Here is a 22,588-nt window from a genome sequence, read left to right on the forward strand (position 1 = left end):
ATACAGAGATGAGATTATGTCAAGAAATAGTGTCATGCCTAAAATTGCATGCAACTGCAAAACAGCAAGAAACTATGATATATAAAAGTCTAAATGATAAAAATACTTACTTTACATGTGTCATCGGACACACACTCCTTTGTAATGTTATTGATGGAACCAGGAAAAGAGGCAACATCTTCATCATCAAGTGGGAAAAACTCCAGAAGAGTGTTATTGATTCTTATATCTTGTAAACATCCTTTGAAATATCCCCCCCACTGATCAATATTTCCATTTGGGGGCATTCCTCCTACAAGAATTGTGTCTCCTGCTGCCAAAGATATACTCTCTTCAACCACTATATTGATCATATTCTTCTTGCCATTACTAACATATTCACTGAAAGAAACATTTTTCACTGACATTATTGTACTGTGAACACGTCCAGATTTCAAGTATACTGTAAAGACGTCCGAACTGCCATTTCTTATTTGCAACAGAAGGCCATCTGTTTTGAGAGTCCTAATAAAGCCTGACACATTAAATGGATATTTGATGTCCTGGGGGAAAATAAAGCTGCCATAGCTTGGCACCATCTCATGGAAGAAAGTACCAGAAGTATATTCTATAAAAAAAGTTAAAAGAAAATATGTTATTATCTCGATCATGACATGAAATAAGTGCAAAGAGAAAACCTTTTTTTATCACAGACAAGAGGGGAAAGAGAAAGGGATCCAAGATGCATTTTATATAAAAATGTCATATTAATGAAATATAGTTAAGAACAGGTGACAGATAAACTAATGTATATTAGTTACCTCAAAACAGACTCAAAAAAGGTGAAGATTTAAAACACAGTCTGGAAGTTGTTATTATAGCACTACCCTGAAAATGTACCCGATTTATCAAAGCTCTCCAAGACTGGAGAAGATAGACTACCATGTGAAAACCTGAGTGATACACTTTGAACAGAACCATTACAGGTTTACTGGATCACCCACGATCTCCCATAATAATCCTCCATTTTTGGAGATCTTTATTAAATCAAGTCCATAGTATGGCCAAATATTTTTAGTACTGATGCTGGACATGAAGACCTTCAACTCATGCCAAAATTGTCCAGTAGGGATGAGGTCAGCGCTACGTGCAGGCCACTCAAATTCTTGACCACCAAACTGATTAAGTCTTGTCTTTACGAACCTGCATCTGAACTCAATGACAAATCATCTTCTTACCTTGCAAGCAGACTGGACCTCTATATGGTCTGACACAGTCACATTTAAATCTGGTCCACAGGTCGATGCATGGTGACTCATGATGACATGGGTTGGGAAGACACCAATCTGTTTTTTGACATCCAAGTTCCATACCAGAAAAACTTTCTTGTTTTATATTCTGAGGTAGAAAGGTCTTAAAGTCTATTGTGAGGTCTTGCATACAACCAGTGAAATTTTGTTTGCTTAGTGTGTTGTTTAGCAGAGAACCATCAGCAAGCCCACCAATGTACACAGTAGCAAACGAGTCTGGGAGTTGAAAATCATGGCTATCACCAAAGACTTGAATTCTGGAACAAGAATCATTTCTACAACCATCATGAAAAAGGATCAGCTCCAGAAGTGAATTTAGCTTAACCCCAGCTTTGTGCCAATGACCATCATCAACTCTGTGCTCTTCAATAACTAGGTGAAAGGAAGAATTGTGGTTTTGAAACCCAACTTGCAGCACTCCATTATAAAGCTCAAGTATTAGGTAGCTGTCTTCATCACCCCGATAAAGGAGAACCATGTTTGGTAAAGTCGTCCTAAATCTTATAGTTATTACTGAACTGTCTTCTTGAATACTCCTCTTGCTTCGGTTTGCAACATTCAGATCATAAACAATATACCCAATGGATGTGAATGAAAATGTGGTTGGAATGGAACAATGCTCCCCATAAAACCCTGGCTGACATTTGCAGGTGTAATTATGGATCTCCAGCTCGTATGTTGGGATACACATGGCATCGTTTTGGCAGCTGTGGTTAAAACACCCATGGAGAACCACAGAGCAGTTCTTACCACCCCATGTAACACCATCAAGTCCTGGAGGCGGGCATGTACAGACGTAGTCAGCAACTCCATCCAGACAAGTGGCCCCATTCTGGCATGGGTTATTTTCACATTCATCAATATTTACTGCACATAAGACACCTAAAGAAAAACAAATATAAATTAAAATTTACATGTAGTCAAAACACAACTAAATGTAAAAAACAAAAAATGGCATATTCATATTCAGTCTTATTCAGTAATGGTCTGTAAAGGAAATGATCTCCTGTCCATTAAAATTTTAGATGAAATAGCACATCCCAATGAATTATACACATATGAGGACAGCATGTCTATCTGAGACTTTTAAGACCTTCACAAAAAGAACACACATATATAGAAAAAAGGAAACATTATTTGGGGGGGACTTTTAAGGCACACAGTTAGGTCCATAAATATTTGGACAGAGACAACTTTCTTCTAATTTGGGTTCTGTACATTATCACAATTAATTTTAAATGATACAACTCAGATGCAGTTAAACTGCAGACTTTCAGCTTTAAATCAGTGTGTTGAACAAAAAGATTGCATAAACATTTGAGGAACTAAAGCCTTTTTTTACACAATCACTTCATTTCAGGGGCTCAAAAGTAATTGGACAAATTAAAAAGCTGAAAATAAAATGTCTGTTTCTAATACTTGGTTGCAAATCAACTTTAGGCCTTTTATCTGCCTAATTGACATAACAAAGGAATTGCCCACACCAGTCCATGAAATAGACGAATGTGAGTAAAATCTCCAAGGTAATTTATAATTGATGTACATTAATATATTATGTTATATTTTGATTTATTATGCTGTTTTAGGCAAGTTGTTCCTGATGAAGCAGACTTTGTTCTGTGAAACACGTCAAACTTTCATTGCCTATGAATTTGTACTAACTATGGTGGAGACATCAAGACCAATGTAATGCTTTTATAAAAAAAGTTTTTTATTGTATTTCTTAAATAAATTTACATTTTAATATAAACCTTTTGATACGTATGAGATTTGTTTGATTATATGCCTTAAAATACTATATTATATTTTCCTCACCATTTATCTGTTATCTAATGGGGATGTGGCATGAGGAGCTGTCTTTGCTGGCTTATTTTGTATATATATATAACAGTATATAACAGTTAATTAATTCAAGTATAAAACAGTCAACTAAGTGAGGATATGTGTCTTAGACATATATGATACAGGCAAGCTGGTATGAATATCGGAGATGGTGCTTCATATCCTCATAAACAATATTACATATGGTTAACACCCAAATTTTGTCTCCAAGCATTTGGCAAGTGATCGGAGTCTCCACTGACTACTGTCCAATGGTATGATACACCCTTACCTCCTGAAAAATGAAGTTTCATTCCAAGAAACATGTGGAGTCAAAATTTGGCTGTTAACCATATGTTCAATTGTTCATGAGGTTGTGAAACAATCTCAAATCTCTGATATGCAAGTCAACTTGGCTGTATTGTAGATGCTTAAAACACACATCTCACACACATTTCATCTCTTTCAGCTTTACTTTCACCTACGGTCTCCTATCTACCCAAACCTGTAACTGGCCATGTTTTAACAGACTAAATCTAGTCAGTAGACAGTAAAGGAATGGAAATGTAACTCTTCTTAAAAACCCTCATCCCTGAGGCTCCATTCCTTTTGCTCTTGGCAAAAGTAATGCAGTGGGTTCTCATATGTACCTCAATAAACTTACAATGGAGTTTTGAATTATTTTCATTGCTATTTTATAAAAAAAAATCAAAACAGAAAGAAAAAATGATGATATATTCTTCTGTCCTCATTTTTCATTCTGTCAACCTATCTGTGCCTTAGCAAAGAGATTTACACTCAGTCTTGTACAGATTACCCTAATAATCCGCTAATCATGACATGTGGCAGATGAATCAGGGTTTAAACTGATCTGTGAGCCGCAAAAACAATAAAAGCGAAGAACGCCAGCCATAAAACATGCACTGTGTGTTCAGTGTATCAACCCCATTATAACATGTACAAGGGAGTTGGGGGGAGAGTTTGCTGACACTGGAGTTTGGTACATTTCCTTCGGATCTAAACTGGCAATAGAGAAACTCTGAGCAAACAAAGAATTAATCCAACTTTAATGAAATTTCTGGGTTACTGTGAATAGAGTAATAACAGACATAATCAGAAGCAGGTCTGATACCCAGGAGAAATCTGCAATGCACATGCACAAGTCCCATACCTACACGTAAACCTCAGTGTCTTTATCATTCACTATTAATACTATTTTACACTACTGAAGCCATTAAATGTGCAGAATAGGTGGGCCAGCCCTCAGCATAAGCCGCCCATGAAAAACGTATCTTCATTCATTTACGGGGGCCAATGGAGATGTTGTTTCTGCACACATGCCCAATTGTTATCAGGGGAAGGTCCACAGGCACGTCATTAGTAAAAAAAGGTGCAGCATTAAATAAAGCCCCGTAGCCTTAGAATGATAGGGAGTGCATGACAGGGTGTGAAACTAGCCTTGGGAGGGTAATGGTTAATAAGAACAGGAAATGGTTAGGGAGGGGCAGTAGTACTGTTGGAGCGAGAGATAGGAGGTGATTGGGGCAAAGGAAGGGTTAAAAGGGTGTGAATGGAAGTAGGAGGCTCTCTTTTAGAAAGAAAAAGTTTCTCGCCCACCCACACCTTTTAGAGTAAGGAGAAATGTGTTTTTTTTTGGGTGGCTATGATGGTTGGGGTCTTGGAAGGCAAGGGTCTTGTTCGTTAGAAAAGTGGAGGGTTTTGGCAGGAGGGATCCTCTTTGGTGGGATCCCTTCTTAAAATGAATTGAAGGTCATGGCTCCTAAGATGGTGCTGGGCAGCTAGGGGCCAAGGTTCAGATGTTGGTGGAGTGAGGTTGGGGTTTTTTTAGGATAAGGGTTATTGTTGTTCATTGTTAAAAGTGGGGTTATAATGTTAGTTAATTAGGTGATATTTAATTTATGTCATGCTAATTTATGCTTGAATCATATTTGTATTGTATTTATATTTTATTTATATTTGAAAGGTTAATTATTTCATTGTTGTTAAATAAACGGCTGCTTGCCAGACAATGCAAATCCAAATTCTTTTGTTTGACTATTTTTGGAGGCTGGGGGGTGAGTTGGCAAGCAGGTGGGGGATGGGGGATTTTGGGAATAAAAACAATGGAGGAAGGGATAAAAGGTCTGAGCTACTTAGGTCATAGTAAAAATCATGAGAAAGAAGTAGGCAGGCATGGGCAGGTAGTGGGTGTTGTGATTCGGTGTTATTAGTGAAAGTCACCAGGGAGACATGGTTGGGCATTGGAAGGTAATGGGTGAAGCAGTAGAGCATCATAAGTGAAAAAATACCAAGGAGAGGTAGGTTAGCAAGCCAGCATTGGCATGCAGTGGGCCAAGCAGTGCAAATTATCTGGAAGATTTAAGTGGGCACAGGGAGTTAGGGTAGGATGGTGCAGCAAAGTGGTAAAAATCACTAAGATAAAATGGTGGCAGCAATAATGAACATTACCAGGAAGAAGTGGGCAGGAATTAATAGGCTGTGGATAGAGTAGCACAATACTAGTTTTGAAAATCTCCATGGAGAGGTGGAAGGGCATAGGGCATAGGCAGGCAGTCTGAGAAGCAGGAGTTATGGTAAAATCACCAGCAATAGTTGGCCAAACATAGGAGAGGAGTTGGTGGAGCAGGGTTGTTTAGACCCAGGTCAGGTAACACCAATAGACTTTGTACCCCTTTAGTACCGGGTACTCTGAAAGATATTATTTAGTATTTTATAAAAATAAAAATATATAAAATATATATGTGTGTGTAAAAACTGTATTCATTGTTCCTTAATATTTATTTTGCATAGGCTTGCACTTGTTTTTTTTATTGTTGCGGTGTATACAGTATACAAAGGCAATCTAAGTTTATATAAATGTATCATTTGTGAAGTGACCATCAAGGTCAGGCCGGTTTATTCTTTAACCTGAAACTGGTTAGCACAGTAAAAACAAGAATGTTTCTCTTTAATCTCCTCATATATTATAGTTTGCCTCCCCCAAAGTTTCCTTTTCATGTTGGTTTAGGAGTAAAAACATGCAGGAATGCAGCAAATTCTTTCTTGCTCTGCGTAGCACAGGCAGCATATTTCTTAAGGTAAACACAATGCAATGAGCTGTACCAAGCTGTACCAGCCCCAGCTGACAAATATATATTATGCTGAACACTCATCATGCTCAATACAGATGTAACCTCTGGAAAATGTTTTATGTCTTTTCACAATATATATCAAAAGTATTTCTGAGGGTACAAAAGTTCTGCAATGATTGCAAATGCTATTGCAATATTTTTATATTAAGGTAGTAAGAATCACCACCACCCCAAGCCCCCCACCACCACCAATGGGAAAAAAAGGTGATTTAGGTGAGATCCTGGGTATCTCGGAGGCAGCAGTAGGGCACAGCAATATCAATGCCACTTCCTGGAAGTAGTTCCAATGTAAGGATATTTTGGAATTTATTTTTAGAAAACTAAGGTCTAACTTTCAAGGTTGGGAAATCAGGCTTTGCATCACAGGCAATGTGCCTTCTGCAATAACAAGTCTTTTCTACCTGAACACATTGGAAATATATTAAAAAGTTTAGCAGAATATGCACTGCATTAGCTTTGGATGCCGGAAACCTGGCATTTCCGGCTTCCCTTGCATGTGTCGGGGATGGATGAACTCCTGTGTGCCAGGACGCAGTTTACTTTCCCCCCAGCATGGCCAATCAAGATGGCTGAAGATCATTGCTGGGCAGAAGAACAACAAAAGACTGTGGTACTCAGCCAAGGAGTGCAAATAAGTAAGTACTGCAGGGTTTAGTTCTGCTTTATTAAGGGGTGGGAGCCTGACAAGTGCAAGCTGCATCCTAATATGTACCATTTGTTTTTTATTTAAATTGCCAAAAAACCAACACCTAAGGATGCCTGAATATACCCTTAGTATACTTCATGAGCAAAAAAAAAAAAAAGGGCCAGCACTGACAACTTTTGGTAAAGAAACCTTCTACAGCCCATGAAACTGTCAGTTTTGATCAGCTAAAAACATTGCATGAACTCATTGCAAAAACTCTAAATGTGTTTTCTTTAGAACAGAAAAGTCGATCTCCTGCCAGCATGCTGCAGAGAAAGACATTTATTCATTGCATGGAAGCAGGAGTCTCTCTGCAGAGGCCTGACACACCCATTGCTGCATCAGACCTGCAGCACTCCAATCACCAAAGCTCATGCTACCTACTGATTGGAGAATTTAAATTCTCATTCAACAGGGGCTCACACCTCTGCAGAGAAACCCCTATTTCTATACAAAGATACATGCTCCTTCACTTAAACATGCTGACAGAGGACAGGTTTTTCTGTTCAGGTTGTGGCTAGAAACCTCCTTTGCACTCTTTTTATTTTCATGCAACTGTATGTATTGAGTTAAACTGAAGGGGTTTTAGGGATGATTTTTACCTGTCTTGTGAGTTATTGCACCTTGCACACCATGAACACCCTTTTGTGCTGCCTCAGAGATTAAATAATGAAATTTAGCGTTATCTGTGCTGGTTAGAAATCATCATTTACATTGACAAGCAGAGAAAACAGAGAAGGAATGTGGTGACTCTGCTGGTGCCAGTCACAAAGATGATGTTATGTGTCAGCTGTTGCAGCCCCGGGAACAGAATGTTTATTGATAAATCATGGTGGATGTTCAATGGAGTCTAATATGCAATTTAAAACTTTACGGCTAGTAGTAAAAGAGTCCCTATTCCAGAACGTGCAAGGGTAGGGTTGCTCAGCGTATGGGGGGAACCAAAGAAGTAGGGTTCAAGGAGAAAGGGGGGATGAGAGTAAAGCAGAACTAAAGCTTACAATTATTAAATAGTGAGAAGGCAGATTTGTTATTGCAAGCAATGTCTTTTGGGCAATAAATTAAATGTAATTACCTGATCACAATTATTTACCCCAAATTTACTTCTCCTTTCTCTGTTACCACCATTTTTACCTGGTCCTCTTACAGTTCGTGTTCAACAGCCATCTTGATTGACCAGGCCAAAATGAGGTAACTTCCACACGTGGATGGGAACGTATTAATTCCCAGCACCCAGCCATGCCAAGAGTGTCCATGTGCAGCTCAGTGTACATTAGAGAGAAGGTTACAAACAGGCAGGTAAGTTTGTTTGGCAGGTAAGACATCACCTGTTCCTTCTGCAACAAACAACCTGCCTGATCCAATTTAGGATTTAGGTCTGCTTTATGGTTATCAGGTGTGTGTGTGTTGGGGGGGGGGGGGGTCACTTCTATAAATAAAAAGTAATGAGCAATTATTACATCCAAGAATCTTACAGGTAACTCCTTTCCAGTCTGCTGTAATATTTCACTCTATTCCTGTTCTCAAAACTTGGTTTTCTCTTTCATTCTCAGTGACAATGACTAGGAATCTTTGTTACCAGGGTGGACACAACAATACAAAAAATGACAGGTGTTGTCATCCTTCACTATTTTTTACCAAATAATAAACAAAAGGCTTTAAATACACTTTAAAAACTTTAAAGTTATAGTCAAAGTTGCTTTTAAATCCCTCCACAGCTCTTGTACCCCTAGTTGCTCTTTTTGCTCCCCCTATGACCTGCTAATGACTTCCTCACTCATAACTTGTCACATGCACAAAAAGACTTTTCTAGGCCCGCCTTAACTCTCTGAACCTTTTTTCTTGTCCTATTTTGCTTGTTCCTACTTTCTACACATTTAACCTCCCTGGCGGTATTCCCGAGTGTGGCTCCGGATTCATTTTCAGTGCCAAAGGTGGTTTGAATTGCCAGGGAGTTTAAAAGTCCTATCTTGTTACCATGTTCCAGCGGCGTCCTCCAGCGTTGTCCGCGGTGTTCTTCAGGGAGGCATCTGCTTTCCTGGCGTGTGATTGTCGGAGACACAAGGCCAGGGAACGCAGATGCCGGCCGTGCATCGACCCGCAAGCCTTAAGCTGGAGGGCAGAACCTTGGGGCTGGTATGCAGGACCAGGCGGGAAATTTAATATAATGACTATTATTAAATGTACCGCTTTTACATTTTAAAATACTCATTATTCGTACCACCAGGGAGGTTAAAATACCTCTTCTGTAACTTAAAATCCTCACTACTTACCCACCATTCCATATCTTCCTCCTATTGTGTGTTACTTCCCCCTCCTTAGATTGTAAGCTCTTCTGGGCAGGGTCCTCTCCCCCTGTATCATTTTTTGTATTTGTCACTTGCAACCCCAATTTACTGTACAGAGCTGGGTAATATGTTGGCACTTTTAAATACTGTTTTTTATTATTAATATTATCATTATTATTATTATTAATATTAATAATAATAATAATAATAATAATAATAATATTAATAATGGTCAAATTCACATATATGATAGTCTTTGAAGTAATATTAATGGCATGTTTATGCAAGTTCTCTTGCAACATAATTTTACTAGGTGTTAATGTTGCCAGTAGATCTGTTTTTGATATTCTTTAAAGGGTGACAACTCTTCTTTTGCAGTGAAATCACAACAGTGTTGTTTCCCTGTATTTCATACAGTTGCAGAATTATAATTTTTTTTTTTATTGTAACAGAAGTGTTTCACATTAGGCTCAACACCACTAGGTGTCACTTAGAGATGCCAAATAGTGAAAAGTACAGTGAACAGTAATTTGTCTTTTCACCTTCCTATAACACTGCCATAACAAGGCATCAACCAGTATTGTAGAAGATCAACCTGAGATGCTGAATGGAGTGCCTGAAAACGGCTAGCTGTGTTTTTCAACCAGGGTATCTCCAGAGATTGTTTGAGCACCAAGCAGTTTGTGGCTATTTAGGTGACACCAATGATCTTTTTGGCTATCTGTAAGGATGACATTCTTCCCACTGACCAGCAATGTAGGAGGACTACTGTGAGCAGTAGATATGGTAATTATGGAAGGGGTTCCCTGTAGATCTAAGGCATTTTGGTGGTGCTGTTTGACATTCACAATAAGGGGTATAGTAAGATCACTAAACATTGCAAGAAATAACAATACAATAAACATCACAATGATAATACTGCAAGAAATATCAATAGAATGGACAAAAATGGTACAAAATTACTAAACACTACAATAAACATAATACAATAAAAAAACACAATGATACTTCAAAGCACTACAATAAACATCAAAAGAATAAACAGTACAATATTATAACACTAAAAAAACATTAATGTTATATATATGTAGACTGGCATTGCACAGTTATTCAGTTTATCACTGCCAGGTGCCTATTTTCAACTGCTTGACATCTGTTATTGGTTGTAGATTTTTTTGTAGACATTCAGGTATGGTTGTGGACAGGTGAAAAGTAAGCGGCAAGAGCAGTAGACCACCTTAATGTGCTACATGTAGTATTTAAAAAACATAAAAAAAAAAAAAAAGCCACACTGTCTCTAGAGAAAAAAAATAACCACTCCCATTCATTTAAAAAATAATCAGGGCTTTGGGGTAGTTAGCGACTGGTTAACAGCAGTGAATAATGGTGCTACCCCTTGAAAAAAACCAACAGTCTAAACATACCTAAACACAATAAAACATGAAAAAGAAAAACCTAGAATAAAAATAGTAGACACTAATACCACCAGTACAATAAACACAAACACTAATATAATTATAAAAACAAAAAACACCAATACAATTAACTACACCAACAACACTGCAAAACACAACAATAAACCTAAATACATTATAAAAAATATAGTTCAAAGGACTACAATAAGTACCAAGAAATACTGCAATAATAAAATTAAACACTCCAAAGCATCAATACAATTTAAAAAACTATACAACACTGCAAAACACTACAATAAACAATAATACATTAAACATTACAAACATATAACACATAAAATTACAAACACAAAATATCAATACAATTAAAACAACTATACAACACTGCAAAACACTACAATAAACAATAATACATTAAACATTACAAACACATAACCAAAAACTATGATAATATTATTAAACTTTACAATAAACTCTAACACAGTATGCAATACTGTAAACACCATGATAACACTAAACACTACAATAAAAACAACAAGACTACTAAACACATAAATAATATATACTAAACACAATATTAATACTACTAAACATTGAAATAAAAAAAAAAACACTACATAAAACACATATCTAACAAAAACAAAATCATACAGACAATGAAAATTAAGAAACCTACAACATTTTTAAGGAAAGATTGTCTTTTGTGTTTCGTATTAAATAAAGGAATAAATGAAGAACCCTAAATATCAGTTGAAAACTTTTAGATGATGAAGGTACAGCGGCCTTCTGTTACATTTTTCTATATAAGACAGGAATGATCAGTATGTGAGCCGGTGATGCACTTGTTGACCCCCTCCTTAAGCAGAACCCCACCACCACCTTCTGGGTAATTCTGATTTACCTGTGAGAAGACAGAGAAGAATAGGGATGCCGGGAGCCGTGTTCCTGCTCATGGTGTGATCACCTACATTGGGAGAAGCAGAAGACTGGCAAAGATGGGGGCAGAGAGTAAAGCAAAGACCAGCCTCTCCCTCTCACACCAGTCAGGCAAAAGGGATTGGATTTGTATCCAGACTCAGAGCCTGGCTACACATCTAATCCGTTCCTGGTGCAAACTCCCAGCTGGCTTCTGTCACTGCTGACTCATTGGATGCTTGTCAGCACTGTCCACCAAAAGAACAGCTACATAAATACAGCAAACACTGAATGGGGCTTGATTGAGGATAGCTGAACCAAAAAAAAAATATATGATAAAAAAAAGAAAAAAAAATTTCTAGGGTTAATGTTTAAAGAATTTTGAGCAACAAAAAGTGGCTTTTTTAATGAAGCGACAAACCAACCCCCTAAATTCCGGCATAATCAGATTAAATAGTCAATGCTGTCATCAAGGGCAATGCTATGTTCACTTAAGAAGCCGTCATGGATGGATTTGGTCAGCAAACATATATCAGCATATATAAAGATATGAGCACTGCCTGATCACAAAAAAGTCACCACCTGGATTTACCTAAGCAAAGAGGCTGGGGTTGCTACCATTGGTCAGGTCTGGGTTCGGAAATGTTCTGTGCCCAAAAAATGAAAATCTGAATCCCTGAATATACTGAATGACCAGGTTCATCATGAATGGATTTTTTCCTCCCTAATGACATGGGCATATTCCAAGATGACAATGCCAGGATTCATTGGGCTCAAATTGTGGCTCATGGACCACACATGGATTGACAACCACAAAGTCCAGATGAGCATAAAATTTTAAGTAACCTAAAGCAGAACCTACCAAAATGCCAAATGAATAGCCTGTTAAAAAATGTACATAAAAAACAGCTTTCTGTGGCTGGCCAGTGAAAAGAGAAGACTACAGTGATGAACTCATTTCTGTTACTTGGCTCCGTACTCTTATCAGCATGGTGCCGATTTTTCCTCCCACACTGCTGCCCTGTTGTACAAAGATGCATGAAGCTGATTGCAGATCAATGTAAGACATAAATCACTTAGTAAAAAACTAAGTCTAATCACTTAGTCTTTTTTTGCAGGAGAGACTTATAGGGCTCTATTTATAAAACAGGAGAGCTCACACATTTTGTGGTGGAAAATAATCACTGCCTTTGAAACATATGGACATGAAAGTGTTTTTTATAACAAGAGCCCACAGAGGTCCCTTTATATCTTTTTCACCCAATTTGTACTTAATATTCACACATTTTTCACATAAGAAAATATATGAATTGTGAGTAAAAGTTGAGTCACACTGGATCCAGTGAGAAACAGTTATACATTTTGGGTAAAAGTTAGATAAATCATGGGTGAAAACACAAGCAGATCCTATAAGGTCTACTGAAAAAATAATATTTAAGGTTTCCTATTATTCACCAGTTAAGCTTAGTAAATTAAAGCCATGGCAGGGCCAATCAACAGCTGCAGTGGGTGTTCATGGTCGAGCCAGAAATGAGATGATTGTGTTGGATGATGTCACCGCGACAATGTGATCTCTATCCATTTTTATGTCTGGCCGAAGACTCTGTGATCCTAATATGAACTAATAAGCTGACTCGGGAGGGATTAATGGACAGAGTGGAGGGATTAGTGGCCTTATTTTCCTGTCAGGCTTTGGCCGTTCATGTAAAGGGCCTCGTTTGCTCAGCGAAGCGGCATTTCACATTTTTCTACAACCACAGAGCTAGAACAGGGAACTCATTTTCTGTTTTAACACTAAAATTCAGCGTATCGAAATGAAAATGGGGAGATTGACGATTGCTCCTTGTTATTTTGAGGTCATTTGAGATATTTTTGTTCTTGAGCCCTGCCCCATAGAAATTTGGAGAGCCACGAAAATCTATAGAAAACCATTTTATCAAAAAATAAAATTCTGTGTGGCTCTGTGCTAGCACTCTAGTCACAAGCTCCAGGGTACTTTCATTAGATCATTGTTTCTCAACCAGGTTTCCTTATAAAGGTTGTTAAGGGTTCATTGAGCAAAAAGCAATGTGTAACTCTTAGGGCAGAGGGGCAAAGGGCAAGTTTGTGACCCCCTATCTGGCAGAAAAAAAAAAAATTTGTAGGGCAGATCACTGGGACCACTGGGAGGTGTTTCCAGTTCTCTGGTGTGCCAGTCCAACCTTGTTTTTGTCCATATCTGAATCAGGGTTCCTCCAGGGGTTCCTAGGGTTCCTTGAGCAATTTGTGCCTCTAAGGTCTGTTACTACTGACACAAATATTCTTATTGTTTTAGTGTAAGGGTGACATTCTTCCCATTGGCCAGCAATGTAAGAGGAATTCTTCCCACTGATCACCACACTAATGTACTGAGGACTATGGATATAATAATTATAGCAGGGGTTCCCTGAAGACCTGAAAGTTATTTGAAAGGTTCCGTCATTAACTGCATTAAGGTTTCCTTTTACATCTCAGAAACATATGTATAAGTAAGTAGCCAGCACCCCCCCACAAAGTGTTCTTTACTACTTTAAGGGCATTAGGTACCAAGTTCCTCCGAGGAACAACTAGTAATATTGTTATGAACTCTGTACAGCACTGAGTAACATGTCAGCACTTTATAAATAAACCATAATATTACTCAACACATAAGAAGTAATCACAGACTGTACAATTCATTTATAAACAATTTTTTATATGATGTTGCATCCTACCAGAATATCGCTTCTTTGTTTTCTGTTTTTTGTGCAAAACCTTATTGCCACTTTTATAATGCCAAATAAGGATAATGGGATTTTTATGACAATCAATGTTTAATATGACTAATTTTGGCTAATTGCATATCATTACAGTTTTTCTTTGTTTATTCCAGATTTACATAACACAGACATGCAGTAACGCACTGCTTTGCTGAAAATAGCACCTTTTTTAGTGCAATCTGGTATGTTGGGAAATTAATACGCCAACCTATACTAAGATCTCATATTTATGAAGTAAATCACATGGAACAAGTCTCAATTACCCAAATACCTGAATGTTGTGGGCTTTCCTATTAGCTTCTGCCACTAAATAGAACAGAGGGGCAATCAGGGAAAGGTAAGTACATGGTTAGAGGGAAAAGGCAATCTATAATGTCTACTGTAAATGGACAGGACAGGTTTGCTTTTAAACCTCCTCGATCACCTTCTAGCTCACAGAACATGTCACAGCCCTATACCAGAGTCCAAAGAAAAAAGGGATGGCGGTGGCGACAGTGGGGAGGGGTGTGGGGCATTAGATAGAAAGCCACTATATTGCACCCATGAATAGAATCTGCCCCTTTGCTGTGAAAAGCTGCATGAGTGCATGAATCAAAAAGTTGAATTCAGAGTTAACTGCAAGTTTACAGATCAATCAGTGGCATGAGGATATTGGTTTCTTATTTATAGGTATACACTTCAAAAAAAACAAACTGGAGATGTGTCAGTGAATATAAAAATACCTAATCAAAGCACTCTTTTAATACCTGAGTTCCTGTTACTTTCACTCCCACTAACCTTCATATACAACTTCTTATAAAAGGCAGCTCCCCCTGCATTCTCACACTCTTTGACTTGCATTTATCCTGACTCAGCAGATGTTAGGACTGGCTCCTCCACTTGCCACTTGTCTAAGTGTCCTGTCCTCAGTTGTACATATTTAATTTCCTTTGGGATAAACATGTGTCTTTCCCGAAGGCTAGGATAGCTTTGGAAGACCTTCTAAAGTATGTAATGTTATAATTTATATTGTATGCTATACTATTATTTTATATGTTGATTTTATAAACTCCAAAAATACCAGGATATAAAGGAACAAACCATTATTCTGGGCACACATAGAGAAAATGTCTGACAAGGTTATCTATGGTTTTGTTCCCACTCCCCCTTAAGCTGGTTTAGTTCAGCATTTGCTTACAAATTGTTTAGCTTACCTATATCTCACTACAAAGCCCCTACACTGGATCTGTCTACCAGGCCCCATAGATGTCTATGAAGCCAAAATGAGCACCTTGGGAATATAAAGTCAGCAAAGTAATGTAAACAATTCTTTGGGAGTTAGAGTGATATCTAGATAATTAATGATATTTGGGGCTTGAAGTGGGGGGTAAATCAACCTAGGGTCAAAAAGGTAAGGAAACTTTGTGAGAAAGTATCCCTATCCTTTAAGGATAACACAATTCATCATGCAAGATGGAAAGAAGGTCAAAACTCAAAACATTTGACAATCTGAACTAAGTTTATTTTTGAGAACCTTAGAATGGTCAGGGTATTGTCAATGTAGGTCATCAGGAAAAACCCATAAGGTTGTAACAGCACCTATTGAGGATGTGATCAGAAATGTGATCAGAAATAAACTTATGAGGTTCTACAGGGCCTGTTGTGGATATATGTATTCATAGAAAATCCATGAGGTGATGGAGATGCCTCCTTTTGTAAAAATGTTTGCAAAAATCAGGCAGAGATTTTATTGCAAGGCAACCTGTATAGAGAGGAAAGAGTTTGGTCCTAGAGTCTATGTCCACCAACTGTAAAAATTGTGACCATGTATTGTATATTTTGCTTTTTCTTAACCAAAAAAATTTCAATTTAGCTATAAAAACTAATAGAAGTCAACAAAAAAAGTAGAAGTAACAAAGCACTACTAATTGTCAGTAGAATTATGAATTATAAAGCACACTCTATGGAGTTATACATGGTAACATTCACCAGAATTGAGTTTTTATATTTTATTTTGGGTCATTGTGACTTACCTGTATATCCCAGTGCACACTGACACTCATATCCATTGATTAGGTCAATGCACATTCCTCCATTCTGACATGGGCTAGATGTACACTCATCAATGTTAATTGAACAGTTTTTCCCTGAAAGCAAAAAATAAAGTTAGTTTCTTTCTTGGACTTTTTTTCATGCGTCCTAGAAAATACCTTAAGTTTTGGGTACTTTAGGATGAGGAACAAATATTTCTTCCAGCTTTGAGAGCTATTTAGCCCAGAAACATCCCTAGATATGAGGCAGATTCTCTGCCAAGTTCTTGACTTACAATACCTAAAGAGGTATCATTGCTTGATAAACATTCTCAACTTGCTCAAAGTGAAAGAAACCTAAAACTGCATAATATTGGAATATAATGTTTTATCTTAGAAATGTTGGAAAACCCATAGTAATCAGTTGGGTTTTGTATGTATAGGTCTAGAAATGATCAAACCTTTATTTAGATTGTCATAATAAAAAAAGACAAGCAAAAGGTAAATAGACAGTACAAGATGCTTTTCAATGAGTTTTTGTTTTAAAAAATGACTCTGACCGAATTAAGTCTCTTTTGCGGCCTCCCACCTTTGATCACCAGAGGAGAGGGGTCTTGGAGAATTTTTTTCTGTTGCCTGAGGCAGACTAGGGACATTATCACAGCCTAGGATAACATGGCTTTTTTAATAACAAAAAAGGATAGAGATTTTTGAAATATTGCAAAAGTATTTTTTGATATCTTGGGAATTTTCAAAGTTAGTAAAGGGTTCATTTCAAGTAATAATAATATTGGTAATGTTATTATACAGTATTTATATAGTGCCATCATATTACGCAGCGCTGTACAAAGTCCATAGTCATGTCACTAACTGTCCCTCAAAGGAGCTCACAATCTAATGTCCCTACTATAGTCATATGTCAGTAATGTAGTCTAAGGTCAATTTAGGGGGAAGCCAATTAACTGCATGTTTTGGGATGTGGGAGGAAACCGGAGTACCCGGAGGAAACCCACGCAGACACGGGGGGAACCTGCAAACTCTACGCAGATAATGTCCTGGCCGAGATTCAAACCTGGGACCTAGCGCTGCAAAGGCCACCATGCTGCCCTTATGGGGAAAGACACTATTTGCAAGGAGTTTGTATGTTCTCCCATTGTTTACTTGGGTTTCCTCTGGGCACTCCAGTTTCCTCCCACATTCCAAAAACATGCAGAAAGGTTAATTGGCCTATCAGCAAAAATGTCCTTAGATGACTATGGTAGGGACATTGGATTGTGAGCCTCTTTCAGAGACAGTAAGTGATATGGACTATGGACTTTGTAAAGCATTGAGTAATATGTCAGTGTAAGTAAATAGATAAATACCGGTAAATATTACTTCTGCTCAAATAGAACAGCATTCTCATTGGCTACATCACTTCATTAGATTATCTGAAACAAGTGGCAAGGCTTTACTAAAAAAAACACATTCTGGTGGAACACTGAGCAGACATGATAGTAAACAAAAGAGTGGTTTGTACTCATGGGTGACAGCATTTACATGTTTAGGGCAGCATAAACCTGAAGGGGTTGAGTTGCAACGCCTATTCAAAAGAGCATTGAGATCTGTTTATTGAATATTGGACAGTTTGCTGGGTACTGAAGCATCCAATGGATTAATCCACCATCATTCAAAAAAAAAAAACATGTGGCCACCACACTTTTTGCATTTATCTGAACAAAGCTATGTAATAGTAGTCACATAACAATGACAAATTTCCAACTCAGGATGGGCCACTTCCTCAAGGTAACCCTTACACATGTTTTTTTAAGTCGAATGGCCTTGATAAAAAAAAACCTATCCTGGTTTCCTGGTTCTGCAAGGCTTTATTATGATGTTATTATGTTATTATTTGGATATGGAATCTCTCATAATCCTATCCAACAACAAACGAATACACAATGCATGAATGAGTGCTGAACAACAGAGTGGCACCCCGCTGCGCTCTGTCCCTCTTTTACTTCCAATATGATCATTCGTCGTTGATCATCTCTGGAACCGCCAGAATGAATTTGAAAAGTGGACCTCATCCCTTAATCTAAATGAATTATTTCCTAAAAGTGGTAATTTACTTTGTTAAGTGAACATCCAAAGCAAATCAAATTTCCTAGAATGGAAAGTTCCCCTGGACCTGATTGGGTTTTGTAAAGGAGTACAGTCTAGCATACAAAAATCTTCATTGAACAAACACGACAAGCAACACTGAGTGAGCTGACATGCAGAAAGTGGACTTTCATATGTTTACAATATCTGTATTTTATAAACATAACAACCTGGTCCTCACCTGTAAATCCTGGCTGACATCTACACACATATCCTGCAGCATTGGCATAGCTGAATTCAGTGCAGAACTCTGGCTCTTTCATATAAAATGTCTCATTTGATCGTTCAAGGCACATGGCGTCATTCAAACAGGGGTGTTCTGCACATTCATCAATATCTACCTCACAGTTTTCTCCAGAGTATCCTAAAAAAAAGAGCAGTGACATGTATTAGAAGACAGATGTCATGAAAGAAGAACAAACAAATGATAAAAACTGGTATTATAAAGCTGTAATTATGTGGGGGTCATCAGAGAAAACCATGAGGCACCACTGCTATTAGTGTCTTTTACCTAGTAGGTTTTGGAGGACATGGGTGGCTCAATGGTTGGCACTCTTGCCTCTGCAGCACTAGAGACAGAGGTTTGAATGTTGTCCAGGACACTATCTGCATTGAGTGTGTATGCTCTCCCCATGCTTGCATGGGTTTCCTTTAGGCATTTCAGTTTCCTACCACAATCCAAAACCATGCAATCTGGTTATTTGGCTTTCTCTCAAAAAAGTCCATAGACTGTGCTAATGACACATGACTATAGAAGGGCTATTAGATTGTGAGACCCTTTAGGGGACAGTAATTGATCTAACTATGGATTTTGTAAAGTGCTGCATAATATTTCAGCCTTATATAAATACAAGATAAAATTAAAGGACCATTTCTCAGTAGGGTGGTGAGTTAATTCATTCTTTTCAGGATAAAGCTTTACTTTGATTTTGCAGCTGTTCTACCTGGTCCAATGACGTCACCAGCACCTGCCCTTCTTTCTCTGGTAATGGATTGGACCCTGCAAATTATTACATGTAAAAGACACTTAGTCCTGGATACTCAGAGCCAGATGGGCAGCACGGTGGCTCAGGGGTTAGCACTCCGGCCCTTGCAGCGCTAGGTCCCAGGTTCGATCCCCAGCCAGGACATTATCTGCATGGAGTTTGCAGGTTCTCCCCGTGTCTGCGTGGGTTTCCTCCGGGTACTCCGGTTTCCTCCCACATCCCAAAAACATGCAGTTAGGTTAACTGGCTTCTCCCTAACAATTGACCTTAGACTATAATAATCACATATGACTATGGTAGGGAAATTAGATTGTGAGCTCCTTTGAGGGACAGTTAGTGACACGACTATGGACTATGTACAGCACTGTGTAATATAATGGCGCTATATAAATACTGTATAATAATAATAACCTGGTAGAGCATATAAACAGCAGGCTGGGCTCACAAGAAATTGGCAAAATGACCTGCATTTTTCTGCTTGAAGATGACTGCCAGTCCTGTACCAAGGGGAAGGTCAGGGACCATGCTGGAGATTAATAATGACACACAAATAATTATTGGAGTCTTCTAAAGGCCCCCAGTGCTAAGGAAAAAATAGAGAATCATCTACTAGCACAGACAGAAAAAGCAGCAAAAAGTGGAAGTGTTTTAATCATGGGAGATTTCAACTACCCTGACATTGACTGGAGTAATTGGGGAAGGAGGAAATTTGTGATTTTAATACAATACAATTCAAGACAATGTTATGGTACAGTTTATAGAAGCCCCAACTAGAAATGATACTCTGCTGGACCTAGTTCTTTCTAACAATGCAGAGTTTATAACAAATGTGCATATAAAAGAGAATCTGGGTAGCAGTGACTATAATATGATTTAATTTATTGTAATCAGTAAATAGGAAGCAAAAACAGGAAAGTTAAAAACATTGAATTTTAGGAGAGCAAATTTTCCATCATTGGGGCAGATCTCTGTGACTTGGACTGGGAGACCATATTGTCCTCAAATGACACAGAACAGAAATGGGAATGTTTCAAGTCTGTACTACAAAAGCACACTGAAAAATATACTCCAAAGGGGAATACGTTTAGGAGGCTAAAATAAAACCTATGTGGCTCACAGCTGAAGTTAAAAAAGCCATAGCAACAAGAAAAGGTCATTCCAAAAAAAAGGAATGAGGAATATAACAAAAGATAAAATGTACAAAACTTCAAAATGAAAGTCAGTTCACAAAGGAAAGTAAGGCAAACCCCCCCCCCCCCTATTTTTTAAATATATTAATAGCAAAAATATCAGATCTGAGCATGTAGGCCCCTTAAAGGATGTCTCTGGGTAACTGGGTTGGTAACTGGGGATAAAGAAAAGGCAGATTTACTAAACACTTTATTTTAGCTCTGTGTACACAAAGGAAAATGGCAGAGCTCAAGTCGAAATTCATAATAGCAATGTCACTGCCTTAAATGAGTCACAATGGCTCAAGTTGGGCAAAATTAAGGTGGACAAAGCAACAGGACCCGATGGATTACATCCACGTGTCCTCAAAGAGCTGAGCTCGGTTATTTCAAAGCCATTATTTCTAATTTTTAGAGACTCTTTAGTCACTGGCATGGTACCGATAGATTGGCGTAAGGTGGTTCCTGTCTTCAAAAAGGGAGCAAAGTCATTACCAGGTAACTACAGACCAGTTAGTTTAATGTCCATAGTTGGAAAGGTCCCAGAGAGTTTTATAAAGAACCACATAGAGGAGTTTAGCTAGAAAATAATACTATAAGTGATAGTCAGCATGGCTTCAAGAAAGACCGAAGTTGCCAAACAAATTCACTCTCTTTTTATGAGGAAGTAAATAAACAGGTAGGCAATGGAATAGTGGTTGATATGGTGTACTTAGACTTTGCTTAAGCATTTGACACTGTACCCCACAGACGGGTAATATGCAAGTTAGGGTCAATAGGTTTAGAAAAGTCAATCAGTATATGGTTAGAGAACTGGCCTAAAGATCGCATCAATGATTCATAGTCTGAATGGTCAAAGGTTATTAGTGGTGTACCCCAGGGTTCATTGTTGGGACCTTTACTGTTTAAAATCTTTATAAATGATATAGAGTTTGGGAACAAAAGTACCATTTATGCATTTGCAGATGACAACAAACTATGTAATGGAATTAAGTCCATACAGGATGTCTATAATCTTCAAGCAGACCTGGATGTACTGTTTGAATGGGCAGCCAAGTGGCTAATGACATTTAATATAGAAAAATGTAAAGTTATGCACTTGGGGGCTAACATGCATGCTTCATACTGTCCAGGGGGAATACATTTGGGGGAGTCAGAAATGGAAAAGGATCTAGACCAGAGATGGGAACATAATCCTGCCCCTGAACAAAGCATTGGTCAGACCACATCTGAAATATGCAGTCCAGTTTTGGGCACCAGTTCACAAAAAGGACATTGTGGAATTGGAGAGAGTGCAGAGAAGGGCAACTAAATTATCAAAAGGAATGGAGGAGCTCAGCTATGAGGAGAGATTAGCTGAACTGATTTTATTCTCCCTTGAGAAGAGACGTATAAGGGAGATATGATCACCCTGTATAAATATATAAATGGTCCATATAGAGAACTCTCTTCCCAATTATTCACCTTGAGATCATTACAAAGAACAAGAGGGCACTCTTTGCGTCTGGAGGAAAAGAAGTTTAAGCTCCGGATAAGGAAGGGATTCTTCACTGTAAGGTCTGTGAAAATGTGGAATTGGCTCCCTCAGGAAGTAGTTTCAGCAACTACTATAGATTGCTTTAGGAAAAAGCTGGATGATATCTAGAAGCACAGAATATAACTGGGTTTTAAGGATTTAAAGTAAAGATAACAGAGACTGTTGATCCAGTGAACATCTGATTGCCTCATGAAATCAGGAAGGATTTTTTTCCTGTTGGAGCAAATTGTACCAGGGTTTTTTTGCCTTCCTCTGGAGCAACTATGTCTTATAGGGTTTTTTATCTGGGATAAGTTTATTTCCCTAGTGGTTGAACTTGTGGACTTTTGCCTTTTTTCAACCTAAGCTACTATGTAACTATGTAACTATCTCTGTATCTATAGGCATTGTGGAGAAATTCACT

General features: G+C 38.0%; 1 protein-coding gene across 2 annotated transcripts in view; it reads right to left on the reverse strand.

Moving 5' to 3' along the window:
- LOC140343036 (protein crumbs homolog 2-like) overlaps positions 1 to 22,588 on the reverse strand; it is a 67,974-nt gene that overhangs the window by 18,601 nt on the left and 26,785 nt on the right. For both annotated transcript variants that reach the window (XM_072429499.1, XM_072429498.1), the window contains exons 5-8: positions 18,675 to 18,857; positions 16,355 to 16,468; positions 1,218 to 2,171; positions 111 to 607 (exon numbers count right to left, since the gene is read on the reverse strand). In XM_072429499.1, coding sequence (XP_072285600.1) covers positions 111 to 607; positions 1,218 to 2,171; positions 16,355 to 16,468; positions 18,675 to 18,857 — 1,748 coding nt within the window. The remainder of the gene's footprint in view (positions 1 to 110; positions 608 to 1,217; positions 2,172 to 16,354; positions 16,469 to 18,674; positions 18,858 to 22,588) is intronic.

The sequence above is a fragment of the Pyxicephalus adspersus genome, chromosome Z, assembly GCF_032062135.1.
Source record: "Pyxicephalus adspersus chromosome Z, UCB_Pads_2.0, whole genome shotgun sequence".
NCBI lineage: Eukaryota > Metazoa > Chordata > Amphibia > Anura > Pyxicephalidae > Pyxicephalus > Pyxicephalus adspersus.